At 41.5% G+C, this 20,218-nt stretch overlaps 1 protein-coding gene across 1 annotated transcript; it reads left to right on the plus strand.

The window, feature by feature from the left end:
- Positions 1-5,982: 5,982 nt before the first annotated feature.
- Positions 5,983-11,424, plus strand: LOC102310094 (keratin, type II cytoskeletal 8). The gene is made up of 9 exons (XM_005918563.3): positions 5,983-6,531; positions 7,807-8,015; positions 8,586-8,646; positions 8,783-8,878; positions 8,976-9,140; positions 9,587-9,712; positions 9,852-10,072; positions 10,173-10,213; positions 10,441-11,424. Exons 1-9 carry the CDS (start codon positions 6,079-6,081, stop codon positions 10,749-10,751), a joined length of 1,683 nt encoding a protein of 560 aa, XP_005918625.1. The 5' UTR covers positions 5,983-6,078; the 3' UTR covers positions 10,752-11,424.
- Positions 11,425-20,218: the final 8,794 nt, after the last annotated feature.

A 20,218-nucleotide genomic window follows, 5' to 3' on the forward strand; every position in this document is an offset into this window, starting at 1 on the left:
AGATAACACATTTTGAAAGGCATAAAATGCTATCTTTGGATCAGTGAGGTAATTCCCAAAGAGCTATTAGCTGAAAACGTGGCATATCTTAACACTGTGTGCAGTGTGTCCTTAGTGTTTCCTGTGACGTAAAAACTATCTACAGCAGATAATCAGTGCCTGAAAGTCATGTCCTCTCCACAGAGCTTGGACCTCGACATTACTGAAGCAGTGTGGGATCATGGCGAGAGAGAATGGAACAAAAGCAAGCAAGCATCCAAAGAAGACTACTTAAAGAAATGATAAGAAAGCTGCCTCAGAGATTCCAGGCTGCGTTAAAGAATAGAGGTGGTCACACTGGATATTGTCAGTAGAATTGTACAAACACATTTATCTTCTAGGTTAAACGTGGACCATTGGCAGACAAGAAAGCTCACACAGCAGAGGTTATTGAATCGTGTCGCCTAAGAGACATTTTCTCTGTGAGATGTGATTTTCATTTCTGGCACAAAGACATTTCACAGGAAGACCTAAAATGAGCCTGAGCTACGAGTTCGAGCTGATGCACTGGAGAGTCACCTACATGCCCCTGTGCACAAGAGACAGATTAGCTTAGGTTCATTGCAGAGTTCAGCAATATAATTGATTTAAAAAATATCTGTTTAAGTGGTAATTTCACGAATTTATCTATTGTGTTTCAAAATGTATTTGAGGAAATGTGCGAGTTTATTCTCTACCAAAGTCCATGCCCTATTTCTCAGTTTTAAAGTGATTCACACTATAATTTTTCAGTTTAATATCTTTTACTATGCACCTCCTGTAAATTAAGATTCACAATGTAGACGTTTTCACAATACCAACAAATAAAGGACTCGCTTTATATATGGGAATGGATTCACTTTACTGAATCTACCTCTGCACTCCAACCACAAGGGGGCACAAGTCTCAAAGCAAACAAACCTACTGGAGCAGAAGAAGGGTGGTCCTCTGCCTTTAGCGAGTTTATATCCATTGAGTTTATATACCTCTTACCAAGCGCGTAAATGTGTATTTCATCACTGTATGTGGGTGTTTTTTGTTTGAACAGGCATTCAAGGGTGAAGCAGGAAAAGAGTTTTATAGCACATACTTTTGATTGCTTTCAAGGCTTGGCAAGCTCCTCTAAACACAGCAAAGTCCAACTTTGAAGACCAAAGAAGAAAAAAAATAACAGCAACGCCACTTCTTACTGTAATGAATATTTTTGCATGCCTGCTTTTTATGCCATTTCTAAGTATCTGCATTTTAATCTTTTATCATATACCTGTCAAATGATAGCTACACAACGGGGGAAATAATTGGATCACTTGCTGAATTTGTAACTTTTCTCATTTCTAAAGAAATGATCCGTCTGTCATTTTTATTGTAGTTTAATTTTAATGGGGAGAGACAGAATATCAACAATTAAAAACAAAACAAAACACAATATACAGGGTGAGCCATTTATATGGATACACCGTAATAAAATGGGAATGGTTGGTGATATTAAAGTCCTGTTTGTGGCACATTAGTATATGTGAGGGGGCAAACTCCTCAAGATGGGTGGTGACCATGGTGGCCATTTAGAAGTCGGCCATCTTGGATACAGCTTTTGTTTTTTCAATAGGAAGAGGGCCAGTTGAATGGCCCCCAAGGTCTCCCGATCTGACCCCCTTAGACTTTTATCTTTGGGGTCATCTGAAGGCAATTGTCTATGGTGTGAAGATACAAGATGTGCAGCACCTGAAACTACGGATACTGGATGCCTGTGCTGGCATTTCTCCTGCGGTGTTGCTATCAGTGTGTGAAGAGTGGGAGAAGAGGGTTGCATTGACAATCCAACACAATGGGCAGCACATTGAACACATTTTATAAGTGGTAAAACTTTACGTCGAAACCAAGACCCATTGTTTTTCTGATTACCAATAAGTTTGATGTGTCACATGGCCCTCTTCCTATTGAAAAAACAAAAGTTGTATCCAAGATGGCCGACTTCTAAATGGCCACCATGGTCACCACCCATCTTGAGGAGTTTGCCCCCTCACATATACTAATATGCCACAAACAGGACTTTAATATCACCAACCATTCCCATGTTTATTACGGTGTATCCATATAAATGGCCCACCCTGTATAACAGTTATAAATTGATTTGCATGTCATTGACTGAAATAAGTATTTGATCCCCTACAATTCAGCCAGAATTCTGGCTCCCTTATATTGGCTATGTTCCCATATGCCACTCAAATTGCAATTAATCAATCACAGATACTCCTGAGCTGAATTCATTATGTGTGTAAAGTTGTCCTCAGAAGTAGTTTCTTCTATTCCAAATGGTACCACCACAGGAAAGAGCAAAGAGCCCTTAAAGGATGTCGAGGAGAAGATTTTAGAGCTGTATAAAGCTGGATGGGCACTAAAACCATCAGCAATTGTGATTATTCATAAATGGAAGAAATATACAATGACCATCAGTCGCTTTCGGTCTATAGTTAGATGCCTCATGAGAAAGGTGGCAGATCAGCCCAAAACTACAAGAGATGATCTTGTTAGTGATCTGAAGGCAGTTGGGACTACAGTCACCAAGAACACTATTGGTAACACACGACACCGTTACAGATTAAAATCTTGTAGATTCCCCTGTAACACACACAATCAGTTTCAAGGTCTGACCAACCATTTCAGCTGTGGGAAAAAATGACAACCAATAAAATTCTAAAAGACAACTGTTAGGTTTTGTATTGTTGATTGTCATTTATGCTTAGAAATATTTACTCACATATGCTTAGCAGTGTATAATCATTTGTAGATTGAAAGAATGTCTCATCCTAGGAGGTCTGTAACGGCTCTGTGTAGCATGAAGGGGGAGTGCGTTCACTCCCTCTACAGAGTGTTCTGGCGTAGATCACACCTCCTAGGAGAGGTCGTATCTTCTCTTGCTGATATATGGTATAGCAAACACACGTATATCTGTTTAAGTATAAGAGCCTTTTGTTCAGATGTCCTGGCACCAGCTTTGGGGAGTCTTCACAGGGTCACATCTTGACCTCACACACACACACACACACACACACACACACACACACACACACACACACACACACACACACACACACACACACACACACACACACACACAGTATTCTTTGTTCACATGTATACCTATGTAAGATGTCATATGTTAATGACCCTATGCATATTCATGTAACCACAATAAAAGGAGTGCTATGGGGAGCCTGGCTGAGAGCAACTGGGGTCAAGCGAAGGAGCGGCGTTTGTCCGGTCTCTCCCGTGCACGAGTAACATGAAGAACTTTGCCTACTTCGTGTCTTGCTTGCTGTGTAATTATATTGTCCTCAACGTTCCAGCGAATAGGTTCAAGCTACAAACCTATCAACAACATGTATTAATACAATGATCAAAAAATGAAGGAATAGTCAAGTCCAGTGTCCCACTTGCAAAAGGATAAAACACACAGTCCAAGGCCAGAGCCAGCTATGCCACAACTCAGTTACACTTTACATGTCGACCACCCTGTAAGTAGAAGGCCGGTAATCACTCTGGCCCCAGCAACACAACTATAGACCCAAGTCTATAAATCTGAGTCTTTATATCTCTGTGAAGGCAGTCCTTTTGTTTTTTCTTGCTGACCATCTAAGTTCTTGATAAATGAGTTCTGTCTCTGCACCTTCTGGGCCAACTTCTGGAGAGATTCCTGTAGAAATCCAAAACCCGACCCGGGTGGAGCAGATCTACAAGTCTGTGGCAATTTATTTACAGATTTGAAACTTACTGGTTGATTGTCTCCACATGACTATCAGATTCTGAATTGCAAAGGTCGTTAATGTTTGTTAATGAACATCTAAGTGATTCAGAGAAGGCTTGCGAGAAAGTTCTGTGGTGAGATGAAACCAAAATCGAGCTCTTTGGCGTCAACTTGGCCCGTCGTGTTTGGAGGAAGAGAAATGCTGCGTATGATCCAATAAACATCGATCTTACAGTCAATCATGAAGGTGGAAACATTATGGTTTGGGGCTGTTTTTCTGCTAAGGGTACAGGATGAGATCACTGCACTGTGAGGCCGATTGAGGGGTCCATCTACCATAAAATCTTGGATAAGAACCTTCCTTCAGGAGTTCTGAAGATGGGCCGTGGAGGGGTCTTCCAGCTCAAACAATCAAACATTATTACCCCAAGTGTATGTATATTGTATAATAATGAGCATATTGGTCTGTAAAAAGAACGAGTCACTGATAACTGCTCATGTAACTGTAAGTTAACTTGTTGTGCATCCCACCCTGTCCAAAATGAACTTCTCAGTGAGAGTCAGTGGTTGTGAAATAGCTTTGTTTCTTATCGCTGCTAATTGCCTTCTCATATACCCCACCAGCTCGTCTTCTCAGCACCCCTCCTCACTGGCTTGTAGCATGTATGTGGATCTTTCTCAGCACATTCCTGTCCTGATGTGTCATCTAGCAGCTTCACACAAACCATAACATCACCAGCCTCAGAGGAGCATTGGGGGATTAACTTCTGAAATGAACCTTTTCACTTTTCTCACACAGAAAAAAAAGGAATTATCAGGAGAGATGAGACAACTAGCTCTAATCATGTGTTAAAAAATAAAATTAGCACAAAGTGCAGCTCTGTTCATGAGCTAGTGCTCGTCGGAGAGGCTGAGTTAGTGAAACAGCAAAAAGGCTGTACATATGCTGTGCAAAAAGACTTGTACATATATGGTTGTCTCCAACTTTAGCACAAGTGCTCCATTGTGAAGTACCACGTCACCGTTTGAGATTAGCCAAGTGAAACACAAATTTTTTGATCAGCTTACAAGTCTTTTTTTCAGGTTGTACTTTCCATAAGATGTACCCCCTTGTGTCTGTTCACATTTATTTTGCACATGGCAGTGTACCATGGGATTTCTCTCTTTCCATGAGCTCATAAATAGGTGGTCTTTTTTCCCTCCCTGACAGATAAAACCTGAAAAACAAAGAACAGACGTTTGCTAAAAATGTTGGTAGAGGGAAGACGTTGGGTTATTCTGGTTAAATTAGGCAACAGCCATTGAAATGCCCTGAAAAGATTGTGAGTCATAAATCTGCCAAGTGATAAATCAATGAAGATTTCCACAACGTGAATTGATGGAGTTGATGGATGTGTGTATATCAGCAGGTGAAGCGCAAACACAGAAGGAATGTTTATCAATGTGTGTGTGTACATAGCATAGATCGGTGGTAATTATTGCTGATAATGAAACACCCAGCCCATTACATAGTTTCTTTGTGCAAGCTGCACATTTGCACAAATCTGGTCCAACAGGTAACAAAACATTTGGTATAAAATGTTAAAAGACATATTTCAAAAAATACAAAGACAAAAAAGTGGTGGAACATATTCAATGTTTTAAATCTGCAGTTGTTTTGCTGGGTTTACACAGTCGATGCCCGCCAGCTAGGAGAGGGCATCATACTGTCCAAGCACAGTTTACTTTGCCATATATCACAGCCTGTCAGAGGTGTTATAAAGTGGAAGGGAAGCTCATAAAGTGGTGTACATGTTCCTTATACCCAGTGTTTGCTGTGTGTGTGTATAAGTATGTGTAAAATACAATGAGGATGTAGATTGTATGTGTCCAAGGTGTGACTAAAGCATGTGAAGTAAACTTGGTTGCAAAATAATTTTAATGTAACTGTAACTATGAAGCATGGAAAATGCAACTTCACAAAGGTTGTTTTCCAGGTTTCCAGAGCTTCTGAAAGCAGAAGCTCTGGAAACCTTTTTTTATATATATAAAAGGCATTCTGATATTACGTAATTCTTGTGCTTTTAATGTGCTGTAAAAGTGTAACATGATGCAATTTTCTCCCCTGACATTCCCTCATCTCTCCCCCTCTTGCTCTTTCTCCCCCCTTATCCTTCACTCCCCTACTGAGGACACCAGCCAATCGCACCTCAGCAGGGTTCCTCCCCTACTCTAATAAATAGTACACAGGACCAGGGTGGATCTGTCTGCCTGACTCTCCTCTCAGCAGTCTCTCCTCTCACAAAACCTCAGTGCTACAGACCTCCTCCTACACCATGTCTGTCAGAGCTGTGAAGACCACCGCCTACTCCACTGTGTCCTCACCCAGAAGCCCAACGCAGGGCTTCAGCAGCCGCTCCTTCTCTGGCTATGGAGGTCATGGTGTGGGGAGTGCTAGGCAGAGCTACGCTGTCCGCAGCTCATATGGAGGAGTGGGCAGCAGTGGTGCAGCTGTGGGTGTTGGGGGCTGTAAGACGGTCGGTGGGTTTGCCGCTGGGGGATCTGGACAAAGATTAGGTGGCGTAGAGTTTGGATATTCAGGCTTTGGTGGAGGTGTAGCAGGTGGCATGGCCAATGAATTTGTGGCCCCCATCACAGCAGTGACAGTGAACAAGAGCCTGTTGGCTCCCTTGAACCTGGAGATCGACCCCACCATCCAGGCAATCCGTACTGAAGAGAAGGAGCAGATCAAGACCCTGAACAACCGCTTTGCTTCCTTCATCGACAAGGTCAGTCGAGGTTGTAATGAAATGTGAAATCTTGTGTTTGAAATTCATGCTGCAGAAAAGCACATACAAACTGCAAAACACCAACAGCAAACAATCCACACTTCTATAAGTGACAGGAGTGCTGGGGTGGAACTGAATGTGACGGCAGTAGCAGAACAGCACAGACAAACTGCAGAGATACGCTACAAGCCAAAATAAGTGAAAGATGAAAGAAGTTTCATTTCACAGAAGAGATCATCCTTAAGTCATTCCCTGTCAAAACTTCATAACAATGTGCCATCTATACAGTCTGCTGGGAATATTGCCTGGTTTGCTTAATGGCTTTCCTGCTTCCAGTGTTTTCACTCTCAGGCGAGATCATAGAGCTCAGATAAAAGGATCAACCTGGATACAGAGTACAGGAGTGGGATGAAGAGCAGATGAATTTTGCTCAAAGGAGTGCATTCCCCATACGAGCAATATTCTGCAAAACGAGTGGTTGTGAAAGTAGAGAGCGAAGTGTCAGGTGTCTACCGAACAGAATCCCGTTTGGAAAATCTCATTTATTTATTTTCAATCTCATTTATTTTCAATGTTTATGACCTGAATTTTCACCACCAGAGACCACATTCTTTCGTTATCTGTCGCTGAAACCCATAAACAGACTAAGGTTCACAAAGCTTTCAGGAGAGCAGGGTGGGACAGAAGTTGATATAAAAATCAATCACGCTGAGGGTAATTCTCCTGCTTGTAAAACACAGCTCACTTGTCCACTCCTATGCGCACTGGTGTGATATGGCACACCCACAAACAGCAGTCTGCCTCTCCTGTGTTTGCTGAGTGGTAGCACAGACCCCACCCAAGGTCATGACGCTTAATGAAAGAGCTGTAAAAGGGGCAAGCTGTGTGGCAAGTGAGAAACAGTGCCACTTCGTGTTGAAACGCAACACAGTGGGTTAAACTTGAGATTGGAGTATTTGCTGTGACAGATAGAAGCAGCTGGAGGCCAGAGAAGTCTGGTTACTCATTTTTTCCTTTCAGTTAATCTCTGTATGTTTTGGATTCAAACAAAACTCTTCAGTCACACCCACCCTATCCACCACATATCCCAGAGACCAACCACTCCATTATTTATTGTTTTCTATGGAAAGGTTTTGATATTTGTGTAACTCCCCCATTGTTTTTTTTCATCCACCAAGTCAGAGCTTCAGTCATCACATACACCCACACGTTTCTGCCCATTACATGTTTCCTTCCTTTTTCTTACTAAGCATTCATCCACCTTTCAATCTTCAGGTACGCTTCCTCGAACAGCAAAACAAAATGCTTGAGACCAAATGGAAACTTCTGCATGAGCAGACCATATCTCACTCAAACATCGATGCTATGTTCGAGGCCTACATTGCCAACCTGCGCAAGCAGCTGGACAACTTGGGTCACGAAAAAGTCAAACTGGAGTCGGACCTGCATAACGTAACGGGCCTGGTGGAGGACTTTAAAACCAAGTGGGTGGAGTTGAGATTTTTCACTTTAATCTTGCACTCAAGCATAAGGCATGCTTTATTTGTCCGAGATTTGGGAAAGTCTTAAACTGCCAACGATACTCTTTTTCCAAATTTTCCTAGACTTGTGCAGTTTGGCTTTTAGAAAGCCTGCAGAGCTATTTTTAACTTCCTGTCAGGAACCCAAAGTTTCAACAAGATAGAGCGGATAAGAAGATAAAAATAATCATTTGCAGTGTGGTGGAGCAAAAATAACAATAACCCTGAATATTGACAGTTAATATTCACTGTCAGCACCACATGTATTCACGAAGGTTTTCTTACTAGAATAGCTTATGATTTAAACAGCTGCTCCTTTATTCAGGAGGGATTGCCACAGCACACAGATCTGCATGTTTGCCCTGGCAGACTCTGGGATTTTTCACATATTAGGCAAAGATGGTAACTTATGGAACCATTTCCATATTAACTTATGGAGCTATCAGTTCTGACAAAGCACCTTTCCCACCATGATGATTGCACACTGCCTGTTTTTCTTTATATACAGACTAAAAAAATTCTCCTTTTCTGCAGGTATGAGGACGAGATCAACAAGCGCAATGAGTGTGAGAACAACTTCGTCTTATTAAAGAAGGTCTGTGCAGACTTTCTAGTAAATGCTTGATCTTGAAACTACAATTAGCCTTCATGAGGAAAAATAATGCCCTCTTTTTAAATTTTGACTGTAATGAACAATGAATGTTCTCAGTGCTGTCTTTTTTCCAATAAAGGATACAGATGCAGCATATATGATGAAAGTGGACCTCGAGGCCAAACTGGATGGACTTTCAGATGAGATTGAATTCTTGAAGCAGCTCTACGATGCAGTAATTACCTCATTTCATTTTTCACTTCCAGCCTAATAAAAAGTGTTTCTACAGGAGGCATCAGTTGTATTTTTTCCCTCTTTTTTGTCCTTCATAGGAAATTAATGAGTTGCAGAGCCAGATAAAGGACACATCTGTTGTGGTGGAGATGGACAACAGCCGTAATCTTGACATGGACGCAATTATCGCTGAAGTGCGTGCCCAATATGAAGACATTGCCAAAAGGAGCAGAGAGGAGGCTGAGTCATGGTATCAGACCAAGGTGGGACCACAAAGCTATGGGAAACTAAAGCCCACAATTATGTAATAGATCATCATCTGTGAGGACAGTCCATTAAGCTTATTTAATGTTCATGAACATTTAAAACTGAAGAGCATGAACTTGAAATCTCTGCATGGTACAAGAGTTTTACTTGTGGCAGATGGTGTGGGATGCCTTCTCTTTTCTGACTTTTCTGACCTCTATTGTCTCCTGATATTCTATCTTAGGCGATTTCCTTTACTTTTATTGCAACATACTGAAAAGTTTCATATACAAAGAAGTCAAAGAGCAGAAAGCCAATATGGATCTGGAGATTGCAAACTGTATGTTGGAGTGCTGCAACATGATTTCCTGATCCCCATGTCAAATTAATTGTGCAAAAAACCTGCCAGCAGTATCACTTTGTGTTTTAAAGTTTCACTATGATCTGTCTCTTTTCATGCCAGTACGCAGAGATGGAGCAGTCAGCGGGTAGATATGGAGAAGACCTCAAGTCAACCAGGGCTGAGATTGCTGACATGAACCGCAGGATAGTGAGGCTCCAGTCTGAAATCGACATGGTTAAAGCTCAGGTGAGGGACAGAGATTTTCTTCTGTTCATTTGAATGATTTGAGGTTTTGACATTAAGGTAATAATTCAAACTGCATTGCCGGGCTTATGAAGACCATTGAATTCAATGCCTCGCTCTGCTTGGCTTCTCCCACTTTTAGCGAAGCAGTTTGGAAGCTCAGATCGCAGAGGTTGAGGAACGCGGCGAACTGGCGGTGAAAGATGCCAAACTCCGCATCAGAGAGTTGGAAGAAGCTCTTCAGAGAGCCAAACAGGATATGGCACTCCAAGTCCGCCAATACCAGGAACTTATGAATGTTAAGCTGGCTCTGGACATTGAGATTGCTACATACAGGAAACTGTTGGAAGGAGAGGAGAACAGGTCATCTAAGAGCACCTATGCTCTCCTACATCTTACATAGCAATATACTCATGCTTTTACTTGTTCTTGTCTTTTATTTATTATTTCTTTCTTCCCAAAGGTTGGCAGCTGGAATTCAGACCACTGTGTCCAAGCAGACTTGTGAGTTCATACTTATGTGCAACTATTTCTAGTTCTGCTTTGTTAATTGTTGCTATATAGAGCATTTTACTGGTCAGACAAGCCCACAACCTTGCCATGACTGAAGCCATCTTATCTAGATATCATATCTGAGGATACAGTTTATATTGTTAGAATCTCATAATATCAACTCTGATATATTAGCATGTGTCAATGTTAATCACTCACTTCTTCCTCTGAATTTGTAGGTGTGAACTACAATGCCTACGGTCTGGAGAGTTCCTACATCCCTTCCTACATCAGCAGTTCCTTTGATAAAGTCAAAGCAAGCAGTGGGTCTACGTCAGCAGTCGAGGGAACGGCAGTGAAGAGCACCACAGTCACCAAGACGGAGACAGTGGTGATGAAGACTGAGGAGAAAAAAGAGAAGGAAGAGAAGAAGGAGGAGGAGGAGGAGCAGGTGGAGGAGGAGAAGCCAGCAGCGGCAGCCGAGGAACCAGAGGCTGTGGAGAAGAAGGAGCCGGAGCACGTGGAGGCTGAAGCTGCAGCCGAAGAGTGATTTTCCATCCTGTTTTGAGAAATTCATGATTTGTTGTTGAAGATTAAGAAAAAGCACATTCTTTTTCATTATCCAATTTTCACCCAAAAAATGTGTGAAGAAGTGTAAACACACCTTTCCTTCAGATATTTTAAACACAGCGGTGCTTATCGAGCTTAAATATCCAAAAACTCTCTAAATTCTCTACTGTCACCTGAAGCAGTGCCAGACTTTAACTCTTTCCCCTTAAACCTCCCCATACCCTATGACAATCACAATATATATTAAAGGTAAAGATGTGGTTTGACGACCGTTTGAATAGTTTGAGTTTGTTCTATAAGAAGCCCTGAAATAAAGGGAAACCTCCAGGTTAAGAATATAGCTTCAAGGCTACTCAAACTAGGCTTTCGAGGGCTAAAGAGTTAAACCTTTCACTGCACCACACTTTTTTAGCCAAAAGGCGGCAATATTGTTTGTGTTTTCACCCTGTGTACTTCAACCAACAGGAGGCACTGCCATCACACCAACCTGTAATTCACAACTTTTAAAAGAAGGCCATTATATGCTGAGCAGGGAGTGACAAACCTGTTGCAGTTAAACTCTAAAATGTGATGAAGAGCAGCCACACGAGTTCTCGTGACTTCTACTTTCCGAGTCCTGTTTGCACAATAATAAACGTTCAAACAGAAATCTACATGATGTGCTTGTGTTGCGTTTGTGCTGAAATTCACTGACACTGTTAATTTTTCTGTAGTTTGTTAACTTGATAAGAAAGTGAAAACAAATAGAAACATCTTAAAGATGCACAGAACAGTCGTTACAAAGCACTGGAAATCACCTCAAGGGAATTGCTATCTTGGTTTTTCCGGCTGCTAACAGTTGCTTTCTCCAACACAAACAAGTACTGCTTTTGATAAAGGAGGCTTTCGACATCTAACATGAGAAAGGATGATAATCCACACAAATCTTTCCCTGGAATACCTGGCAAGTCCCAGCCTGCCTTGTTCACCCTATTTCAAGAGTTTCTCTTTCACAAAATGAACTGAACGTTAGGCCTTCCTCAAAAATGTCTGCAACTGTCATATTGTCTCTTAATACCAACTAAAAGCTCACATAAAGTGTGACCAAAACAAAGAAATCCAACACATATCCTAAAAAAGAAAAAAACAAGCATCAAACAAGCAAACTAAAAAAAGAAAAAACCCAAACCACTAAAACATACATTTCATACTAAAGCTGACAGTGTTGAGAATCTGCAAGTGCTTGGAAGGAACACATGTAACATATCTGAGGACAGGAAGGGTTTCTCTTACAGTCCATTGTTCCTTAAGAGGCCTTTGAGCCCATCTAGGAACTGGTTTGAACATGAATTATGGGTGGTGGTGGTGGTGCCCCACCCAAGGCCATAGAGCCTCTCATGAGGTTATAGACAGAAAACTTTGCAAATACCACAATCCCACCCACTGTTCACGACACTTAATGTACTGCAGCCAGACACAGGGAGAGACTAGAGCATGTTCAGGGTTTGAAAGCCTGATTGGGAAAAACAGTCAGTGTTTATAACAGCATAGTAACAGCAGAGCTGAAATGAAAGTAGTAGCTATAAACTCAGGCTTATCATGCTTTAGATATCCTCCCAGAACTTAACATGCCCAGCTTTGCTCTAACTGAATTTAGTCAACACTGCATAAGGTTTCACTTTGAAAGGATGAGTATGAGAAATGTACACTGGGCACTTTCATTTGCTTTCCTAGTAGAGAGTTAGATAAGAACACATGATACCATCCATGTCTTCCTGCATATTAACGGCAACCTGCAGTTAGTGTAGCTTAGCACTAAGCCTGGAAACAATGGGAAGCAGCTAGCTTAGTCAAAATGCAACAAAATCCAAGCTCAGTTAAATTAAACACAGTGATTGTTGCTATGTGCAAAAAAACATAGCTGGAAAATGAAAACTAACCATTTTGTGGACTTAACCTCTGGCGGGAGCAGTTTCTTTCTCACGGATGCTGGTACAGAATTTTTAGTGCTGTAGTTGCTTTCAGTGTCTTTGTGAAATACAACCCTAAAACATTAAACCTTAAACTTGAAATAGCAAAATGCTAAAAAGAAAGAAAAATCTAAGCAAAGTAACTTAACCTGTCCGCCACTGCAGATCACACCCCGACAGTCCTGTATCCCCAGTGGCCTCAGTAATTCAGACCCAACCAGGAATAGGTCACAAGTATATTGTCTGGTGTATATGCTCTGTGGTATCTGGTTTCTTTTATGAGCTATTCATGCTTATTAACCCAGCAGCCTGTTCTTTATTATTTTATACTTGGTCTTTTTATAAGTACTTACTGAAACTTAAACCAGTGGGTGATGATTTTATTGCCTTGTGCAACCATCTGCTCTGAATGTTTTTTGCTATAGCAATACTCTGCTGTGACACACAGAACAGCACGGCGCTGCATCATTTGTTGGCCCACCTGTCCCAGAAGCTGTAGACCAGCTACTGTATCCATAACCTCAGGTCCTTGATGCAATTTAATTCATTAATTCAATGTGATGTTGCAACATTCATTCAATCGGTGTCATCTGCCCTGAGGATCCATTGTACTACATTGCAAGTACGCTGTGAATAACAGACTCCTCGCAGCAGTACTGCTGGATTAACGTGCATCATTCTTGTTGAAACAGGAAAAGCTGACTAAGCCGCAGGTCGCTGTGTTGAAAAGCGCTGACACTGCCCCATTGTGTCATATCTGCCCCAGCACCCCTTTCAGGCCTGTGAAGAAAGACTTTGTCAGAGTGACAAGCACAGAATTTATCATGTCTAAACAAATACTTACCGTAACAAAAAGCACTCATTTCCTAGAAATACCATAAGGTACAGGTGTGAGGTGTAGAATTCAGGATGGATGCACTGAACATGCCCCCTCAATATTTAAGACTCATGCATTTAACACCTCAGCTCTATAAAACCATAAAAAATAAAACAATTCAAGGGCATATGTAGAAAAATGGTTTTTTCAGAAACTGTAGATCTACTGGGATTTTCCCACACAACTATTTACACATAAGTATTTCAAGAGTGAAGGGTCCAGTATGAGCAAAGTGTACCTAAAAAAGTAGTCAGTGAATGTATCTGAGGACACTTTATTCTTGCTGAAAGTCATCTAAGTTTTGAGACTCAGTATTTGCTAAGTGATTGTAGTGCCAATTCACATAGCACTTTGTACTGTAAGGTAAAGACCCTGCAGTATCTGTGAGAAAGATCCAAAGATCACATGACTGCCTATGAGCATGCACTTTGTGACACTGAGAAGGAAAAACTCCCTTTTAAGAGGAAGAAACCTCAAACTAGCAGGATCAGGGAGGGGCAGTCATCCATCACGCCCGGTTGGGTTGATGGAAAGAGAAAAGAAGAAGAGGGCCTGGGCAGACAGGACAAAAACAGAGAATGGGAGAGATGACTTTAAATTATAATGACATGTTGCAGTCATTTAGAAAATAACTGAATAATAGCAAAGCAAAAATAGAACATTAAGTCATGCCTGTGTGTGTGTGTGTTTGTTGAGAATAATTACATGAAATTAAGAAGACTTATATTATATATTATCAGCCTAATATTGTAACAATTTAGGATGATTGAGAGACTCAATTAAACACATTAAAGTCATAAGTCACCTAGGTGCTTTTCTTTACATAAAGACATTTCCATCACAAAATGAGGCAGACTCCACCCGCTTGTATTTCCCTCCCAATGCTTAAGCGAAACCTACACCCGAGCTGTGAGGGGTGGGGAGAGGCTATAGTGACAAGAAATATGAAAGAAACTTGTCGGTTGCTGTGTTTGGCTGTGTGAGTCAGAGATAGCTTAGGGGGTTAGAACATGTCTGATATTCACAGTTGGTATTTCTATGTTTATGTTATGTAATCTATAGAATGCACCCTTGTCCAACAGCTGAATTCCTTTGAGAGTAAACGTGTTCACGCCTGAATGACATGAAATAATAAATGCTTTCTCCGTGCCACCCACCTGCATACATGCAAATCCTGTAACACTGCGCTCTTAAACCTGTATCGTTACATTAAGAGATCTTTAAACAGTATAAACAGCAATCTAATACTTGCTTTAATCGAATTAGCTTGACACTGCAGTGAATTTTCAGTCAACATGCCCAGCTCGTAATGCACCTGAAGTAACTTTTGTATCACGTAGCCAACCCAACACAAAAACACAGGGCATGCATAAGCCTACTAAAAAAATAGATTACTAAAGTAGCCATGAGTCAGATCATTAGCTCATGAAAGACAAAGTTTTTTTTTTCTTCCCAGACTTGTTCAAATGTCTGACATAAACTTTGGCATTGCTTTCAGAAGATAATCAACTTATTGTGCATGATGACATCATTATAAATCAAAAATCTAGCCTGAAGTGGTGACTGATCAAGTTATAACAAGTGCCTGCAATGAAACACGATGACTTGCATCATGTCTTTCCAGTGTTTTTATGATTTAGGGAAGTGAACAGATTTAGTAGTCTCGGCTCTCTAAAACCACACTAGCGGCAATTTGGGTAATCGCTACAACAATTAGTCTCATCTAGAATTTGTCTGTACAAGTTCTGACACATAACGTTTCAGATTTGTTTCTTTACTATAAAAAAGACCTGCTATTCAACTTGGGTAACAGGTCTTAATGCCTCTGCAGTCTTGGGGTGGAGGTGACTGACAGATAGAGGATCCACATCAACAAAAAGCAAGGGTGAATATTCTGGATGCCTGCTAGAGGTGTGCCTCTTTTCTTTTGTTAAACTGAGGCACGCACCTGCAGCAGGTACTGCTTTCTGAAGATATTATTTCTTCGGGTCATGATGCAGGACACTCACATTGCATTGTGACAATTTCTTGCAGGTACCAAATGAATTTTCATTGCACTGATTTAATCCTGGCCCAGACCCTCAACTTTTTGGATCTTGAATGGCTTCTTTCCAGTTCTAAATTGAACATAGGTGTGATTGTGAGTGTGAAAGGTTGTCTGTCTCTCTGTACGGGGTGATCGTGTCTCAAGAGTTGGCAGTTCGTCTTGTAATCGGAAGGTTGCCGGTTCGAGCCCCGGCTCGGACAGTCTTGGTCGTTGTGTCCTTGGGCGAGACACTTCACCCGTTGCCTCCTGGTGGTGGTCAGAGGGTCCGGTGGCACCAGTGTCCGGCAGCTTCGCCTCTGTCAGTGCGCCCCAGGGTGGCTGTGGCTACAATGTAGCTTGCCATCACCAGTTTGTGAATGGGTGGATGACTGAATGTGTAAAGCGCTTTGGGGTCCTTAGGGACTAGTAAAGCGCTATACAAATACAGGCCATTTACCATTTACCCCCACAGGATATCTCAGTGTAAGCTGAGATAGGATCAAGCCCATTCTTGCAAACCCAAATTGTATAAGTGGAAGACAATGAATGGATGAATGGAAAATCACCTTAATTGTAAATTTGTATTTGTTGCAACACTTTCTCATCCATCCATCCATGCATACATACATCCTCTTCTGCTTGTCCAATTCAGCATCCTATTCCAACTACCGCAGCTCTAGAGGCGGGGTGGACAAGTCACCAGCCTGTCGCAGAGATTTTATCCTTATTAATTAACAGGTGTATAATCAGCTTAATTGGGCCAGTGTTGGCCTAGTAAAAGTGATTTTAGCAAGCACAATATGTCATTCACACCTTCACTGCACCCCTCTCAGCCATCCAAAGCATTCTTATGTTTGGTTTACTGACATGTCAGAAAAGTTACCTGGTTTAACAAGGCTGTCAGCTGTCATTTTTCACTGATGCAGACTGAAAAGTTGTTCACTCCCTGCGGGGCATCTGTAGAAGGCAGAAGGAAAAGGACGCTTTGGTTAAACTGCTGCATAACTCTGGGGCAACTGACAGCAGCACCAACTTGTAAGATGGAACAAGTTTGGTTCGAACCCTGTATTGACAGAACTGAGCATCTTTCCCTGAAGGCAACCACCAATTATGATTGGGTGTGTAGCTCTGAGAATGGAGGAATGTCAGAAGATCTTTCTACAGTTAAATTTTTACTTCTGGTGATAACAGCACAGACTGGTTTTCTGTTTGTTCTGTGCTAGTGATGAATCCACAAAACAACAACTAAAGGCCAAATATTCTTTGCTTATTTGCATGCAGATTAAGTTGTATTGTTTTGGTTCTCAATGGTTATGTTGTTTTCCTAAACCCCTCTTTGTAAGAGCATGTGTTTAGTTAGCAAAGTTTGATTGTGTGTTGACAGAAATGGTGTGTAGGTATGCCAGAAGATAATATTAAAAAGTTGTCCCTGTGTGTTAGCCCTGCGACAGACTGGCGACCTGTCCAGGGTGTACCTTGCCTCTCGCCCTATGACAGCTGGGATAGGCTCCAGCGCCCCCCGCGACCCTGAAAAGGATAAGCGGAAGCGAATGGATGGATGGATGTCCCTGAGATGCAGGACAGTCATATTGATTATGGTTACTGATTTATTCAAGGTAGTTCATGCATGAAGAGCTGTTCTGCATGTTCAAATTCTGATCTGTCTGTAAATCACTCATGGTGAGATAATTAAGGTGTGGGCCTCCCCTCCACCCTTAATCACTGATGTCCTCTGATAGAGAAACAGAAGTATTTCTCTTTGTGTTAATCTGTGTCTGGGTCTCACACATAACTTTCACTCCAAAGTATTCACGGGTGTGTCTAATGAACGTTTCCTGGTGTTGCATAAAAGAAAGAATGGTTATTTCAGCTGCTCCGTCGCCACAGCGGGTAGTGGCGCACATTTGATTTGGCAGAATTTCACATTGGATGCCCGATCCCAGTTATCATATGCTGAGAGGCGGGGTACACCATACAAAGGTCACCAGTCTGTCACAGGGCTATTACGGAGAGACAGACAACCATTCACAATCACAAGGCCACTCCTAAGGCCAATTAAGGATCACCGGGAAACCTAATCCTGTGCAAGTCTTTGGTCTGTAGGCGGTAGCTGGAGTACTCAGAGATGACCCACAGAGACATACGGTTTCTTAAATTCAATCTCCCTCTACTTAGCACAAAATGCTTGTTTTGAAAAATTCATGTTGTGAAACCATATATGATCATAATTCCCTGAAATGATCTTCCTGTAGATGGGGCAACCTCATCTTTCTTTATTTGCAAGTTTGGAGTAAGTAATATAGTTTCTTACAAAAACCCCCATTAAAATGTCTTGTTTTTCATCATCGCTACCTAAAAGACTGCATTATATTTGTTTTGGCAGATTTATTGAACTATATTTCAGCATGGGTTTTAATATTTGCTTGTTATTATGTGAAGTAAGGCCATAGGTTTAGCGTTAGTGTCATTTAAGCGCTGATAATCAGCAAACTACAGGCATCCTGATGGCAGAGTGTCTTTTATGAGCACAAGTTAATAATTTACTACTATCAAAGCTGGCATTCACAGTGTATGAGGCTAAAAGTGCTGGGAGGTTTGATGGTATCTCCTCGCTTCTCTTTTACTTGTTCAAACAGGCAACTCTGCGGGTATATGCCAAGCAGGCTTCTGTTTGAATGCTACAATTTTCTTATTCCAGCCCCTCATTTACTGTAACATTTACACTAGGTGCTATCTGAATTATCACTATAAACACGCCCAAGTGTGTATGTGTGTGAGTGCAGGCACACACATACAAACACACACCACAAGCTACGCAACAGACATTATAGAGGAGACGTGTAAGCAATGATGAGAAAGTGGTTGCTAGGCAATACAGTAATAATAACAGTAGACGGCAACACATCACCCAGCATGAGTTATGGTGAAAGAATGTTGTTTGTGTGATGACAGGAAATACACTCATGAGTTAGTTTTACTATATATGGCTATTAAAGGATATTCCTGTTCATTTCACCTGCTTAAACCCCAACATGCTCAAACTTGTACAACACGGTATGAAAATAATAAACAGTAAATTCTTGCATGAAGTCATTATTAGTCCAACATATTCAGCCTCAAATCATGATGTCATGATGGTTCTAATTCTCTATGAATAGGGAAGGCTAGCACAGTTTACTCTGTGAGAGGAGAGTGAGGTGTCACCCTTTGACTGCGTGTGTTTGACTGTAGTTTACCTGCACAGCCACACACACTTGAGTTAACCTGTAGGTTTCAGTGTATGTGAAGAGCGTATAGGAGTAAATTCTGTTGCTCTCTATTCAAGGTAATGATTGATAAGGAGGCTGAGGTCGGTGCTTGCCTTGTGTAATGTGCTGAATTGAGTCACTGAGAGGACACTAACGGTGCTGAACCACCTCCGATCGGGCGGGTGGTGTCCTCAGAATGTGCGTGCTGCAGGCAAAATACAGGGAGTGCAGAATTATTAGGCAAGTTGTATTTTTGAGGAATAATTTTATTATTGAACAACAACCATGTTCTCAATGAACCCAAAAAACTCATTAATATCACACATATTCACATCAATCATTTCATATGTCCAAACTTTGGACAGCAGCATATTATTAGGCAAATTATTGCTGGTCGATCAGAACGTGTTCCAAAAATGGAATGATTTGAGATGGAATGACCCATGTGCAAAGCAAAATAATGGGAAAAAAATCACACAGTGGCACTGTTGTATGTAATGCAAAAGGCTGAGTCAGGCTCAACCTTTTCTGATTTCCGGACATTCAACCAGAGCTTGCTGCAACTCCACTGTGACTTTCTTAACTCTGATAAATGGGAGAGGCGCTGCTCGAATGCTCAGTCTAAACAAACAGAAGGGTCAGGCCAGCCAGGTGTGCAGGCCTGTGAGGCTGTAGTTACAAGCAGCACTGCTGTGAAATAAATAGTACTGGCATGCACTATGAAAATCCAAACATGCTGAGGGTTAATATAACGGTTAAATATATGACAACTTTGTTATATTTGTTAAACCTCTTAGCATATTAAGATTTGCAGCAAAACAACTGCTAAGGCTGCTGGGAATACCGATAGTTGGTAGGTCTAGTAGGCGAACTGAAAGTTTGAAAGAGTTTGAAAGTTTGGGCGATCACAAAAGTCAGTTGGATTTTGTAGCGGCTTGCTTTGAAATTTGATCTGTCACACACAAACCCACACACCCACAGAGAGACAGAAAGACACACACAGACGCGCGTACAGTTTATATTTGTTCATCACCTCAGACAGAACTGATGCTGTTCAGTTGTGGCACAACTGTTGAAACAACATAAAGAAAATAGAACAGAAATGAGAAAACAGACAGTGCAGGTACTGTCTGTGACATCATGCAAAAGCAGGTGTTTTCAAATGCCCACAAGCAAATGAGCTGGTTGCTAGGCTTTCATTTGGCTAGACAACTTTCTTCCCGGTGCGACAAAGGGTGAGTCATCGAGTTAGGCTGCCGTTTGTGCCAGAGTTCCCATGCGTGCCTACAACAGTAGTAAGGTGGTTTTTGAGCACGTCTCTGTGTGTTTCTGTGCGCGTGCATGTGT

This window comes from Haplochromis burtoni, unplaced genomic scaffold (genome assembly GCF_018398535.1).
Source record: "Haplochromis burtoni strain Fernald_Lab_line unplaced genomic scaffold, NCSU_Asbu1 Contig_32, whole genome shotgun sequence".
Taxonomy (NCBI): domain Eukaryota; kingdom Metazoa; phylum Chordata; class Actinopteri; order Cichliformes; family Cichlidae; genus Haplochromis; species Haplochromis burtoni.

Bases quoted from the DNA above. Each gene is read 5' to 3' on its own strand.
- LOC102310094 (XM_005918563.3), top strand. From the start codon at position 6,079: ATGTCTGTCAGAGCTGTGAAGACCACCGCCTACTCCACTGTGTCCTCA. The intron at 10,073-10,172 runs GTCATCTAAGAG...TTCTTCCCAAAG, and splicing joins TTGGAAGGAGAGGAGAACAG to GTTGGCAGCTGGAATTCAGA. The intron at 10,214-10,440 runs GTGAGTTCATAC...CTGAATTTGTAG, and splicing joins CACTGTGTCCAAGCAGACTT to GTGTGAACTACAATGCCTAC.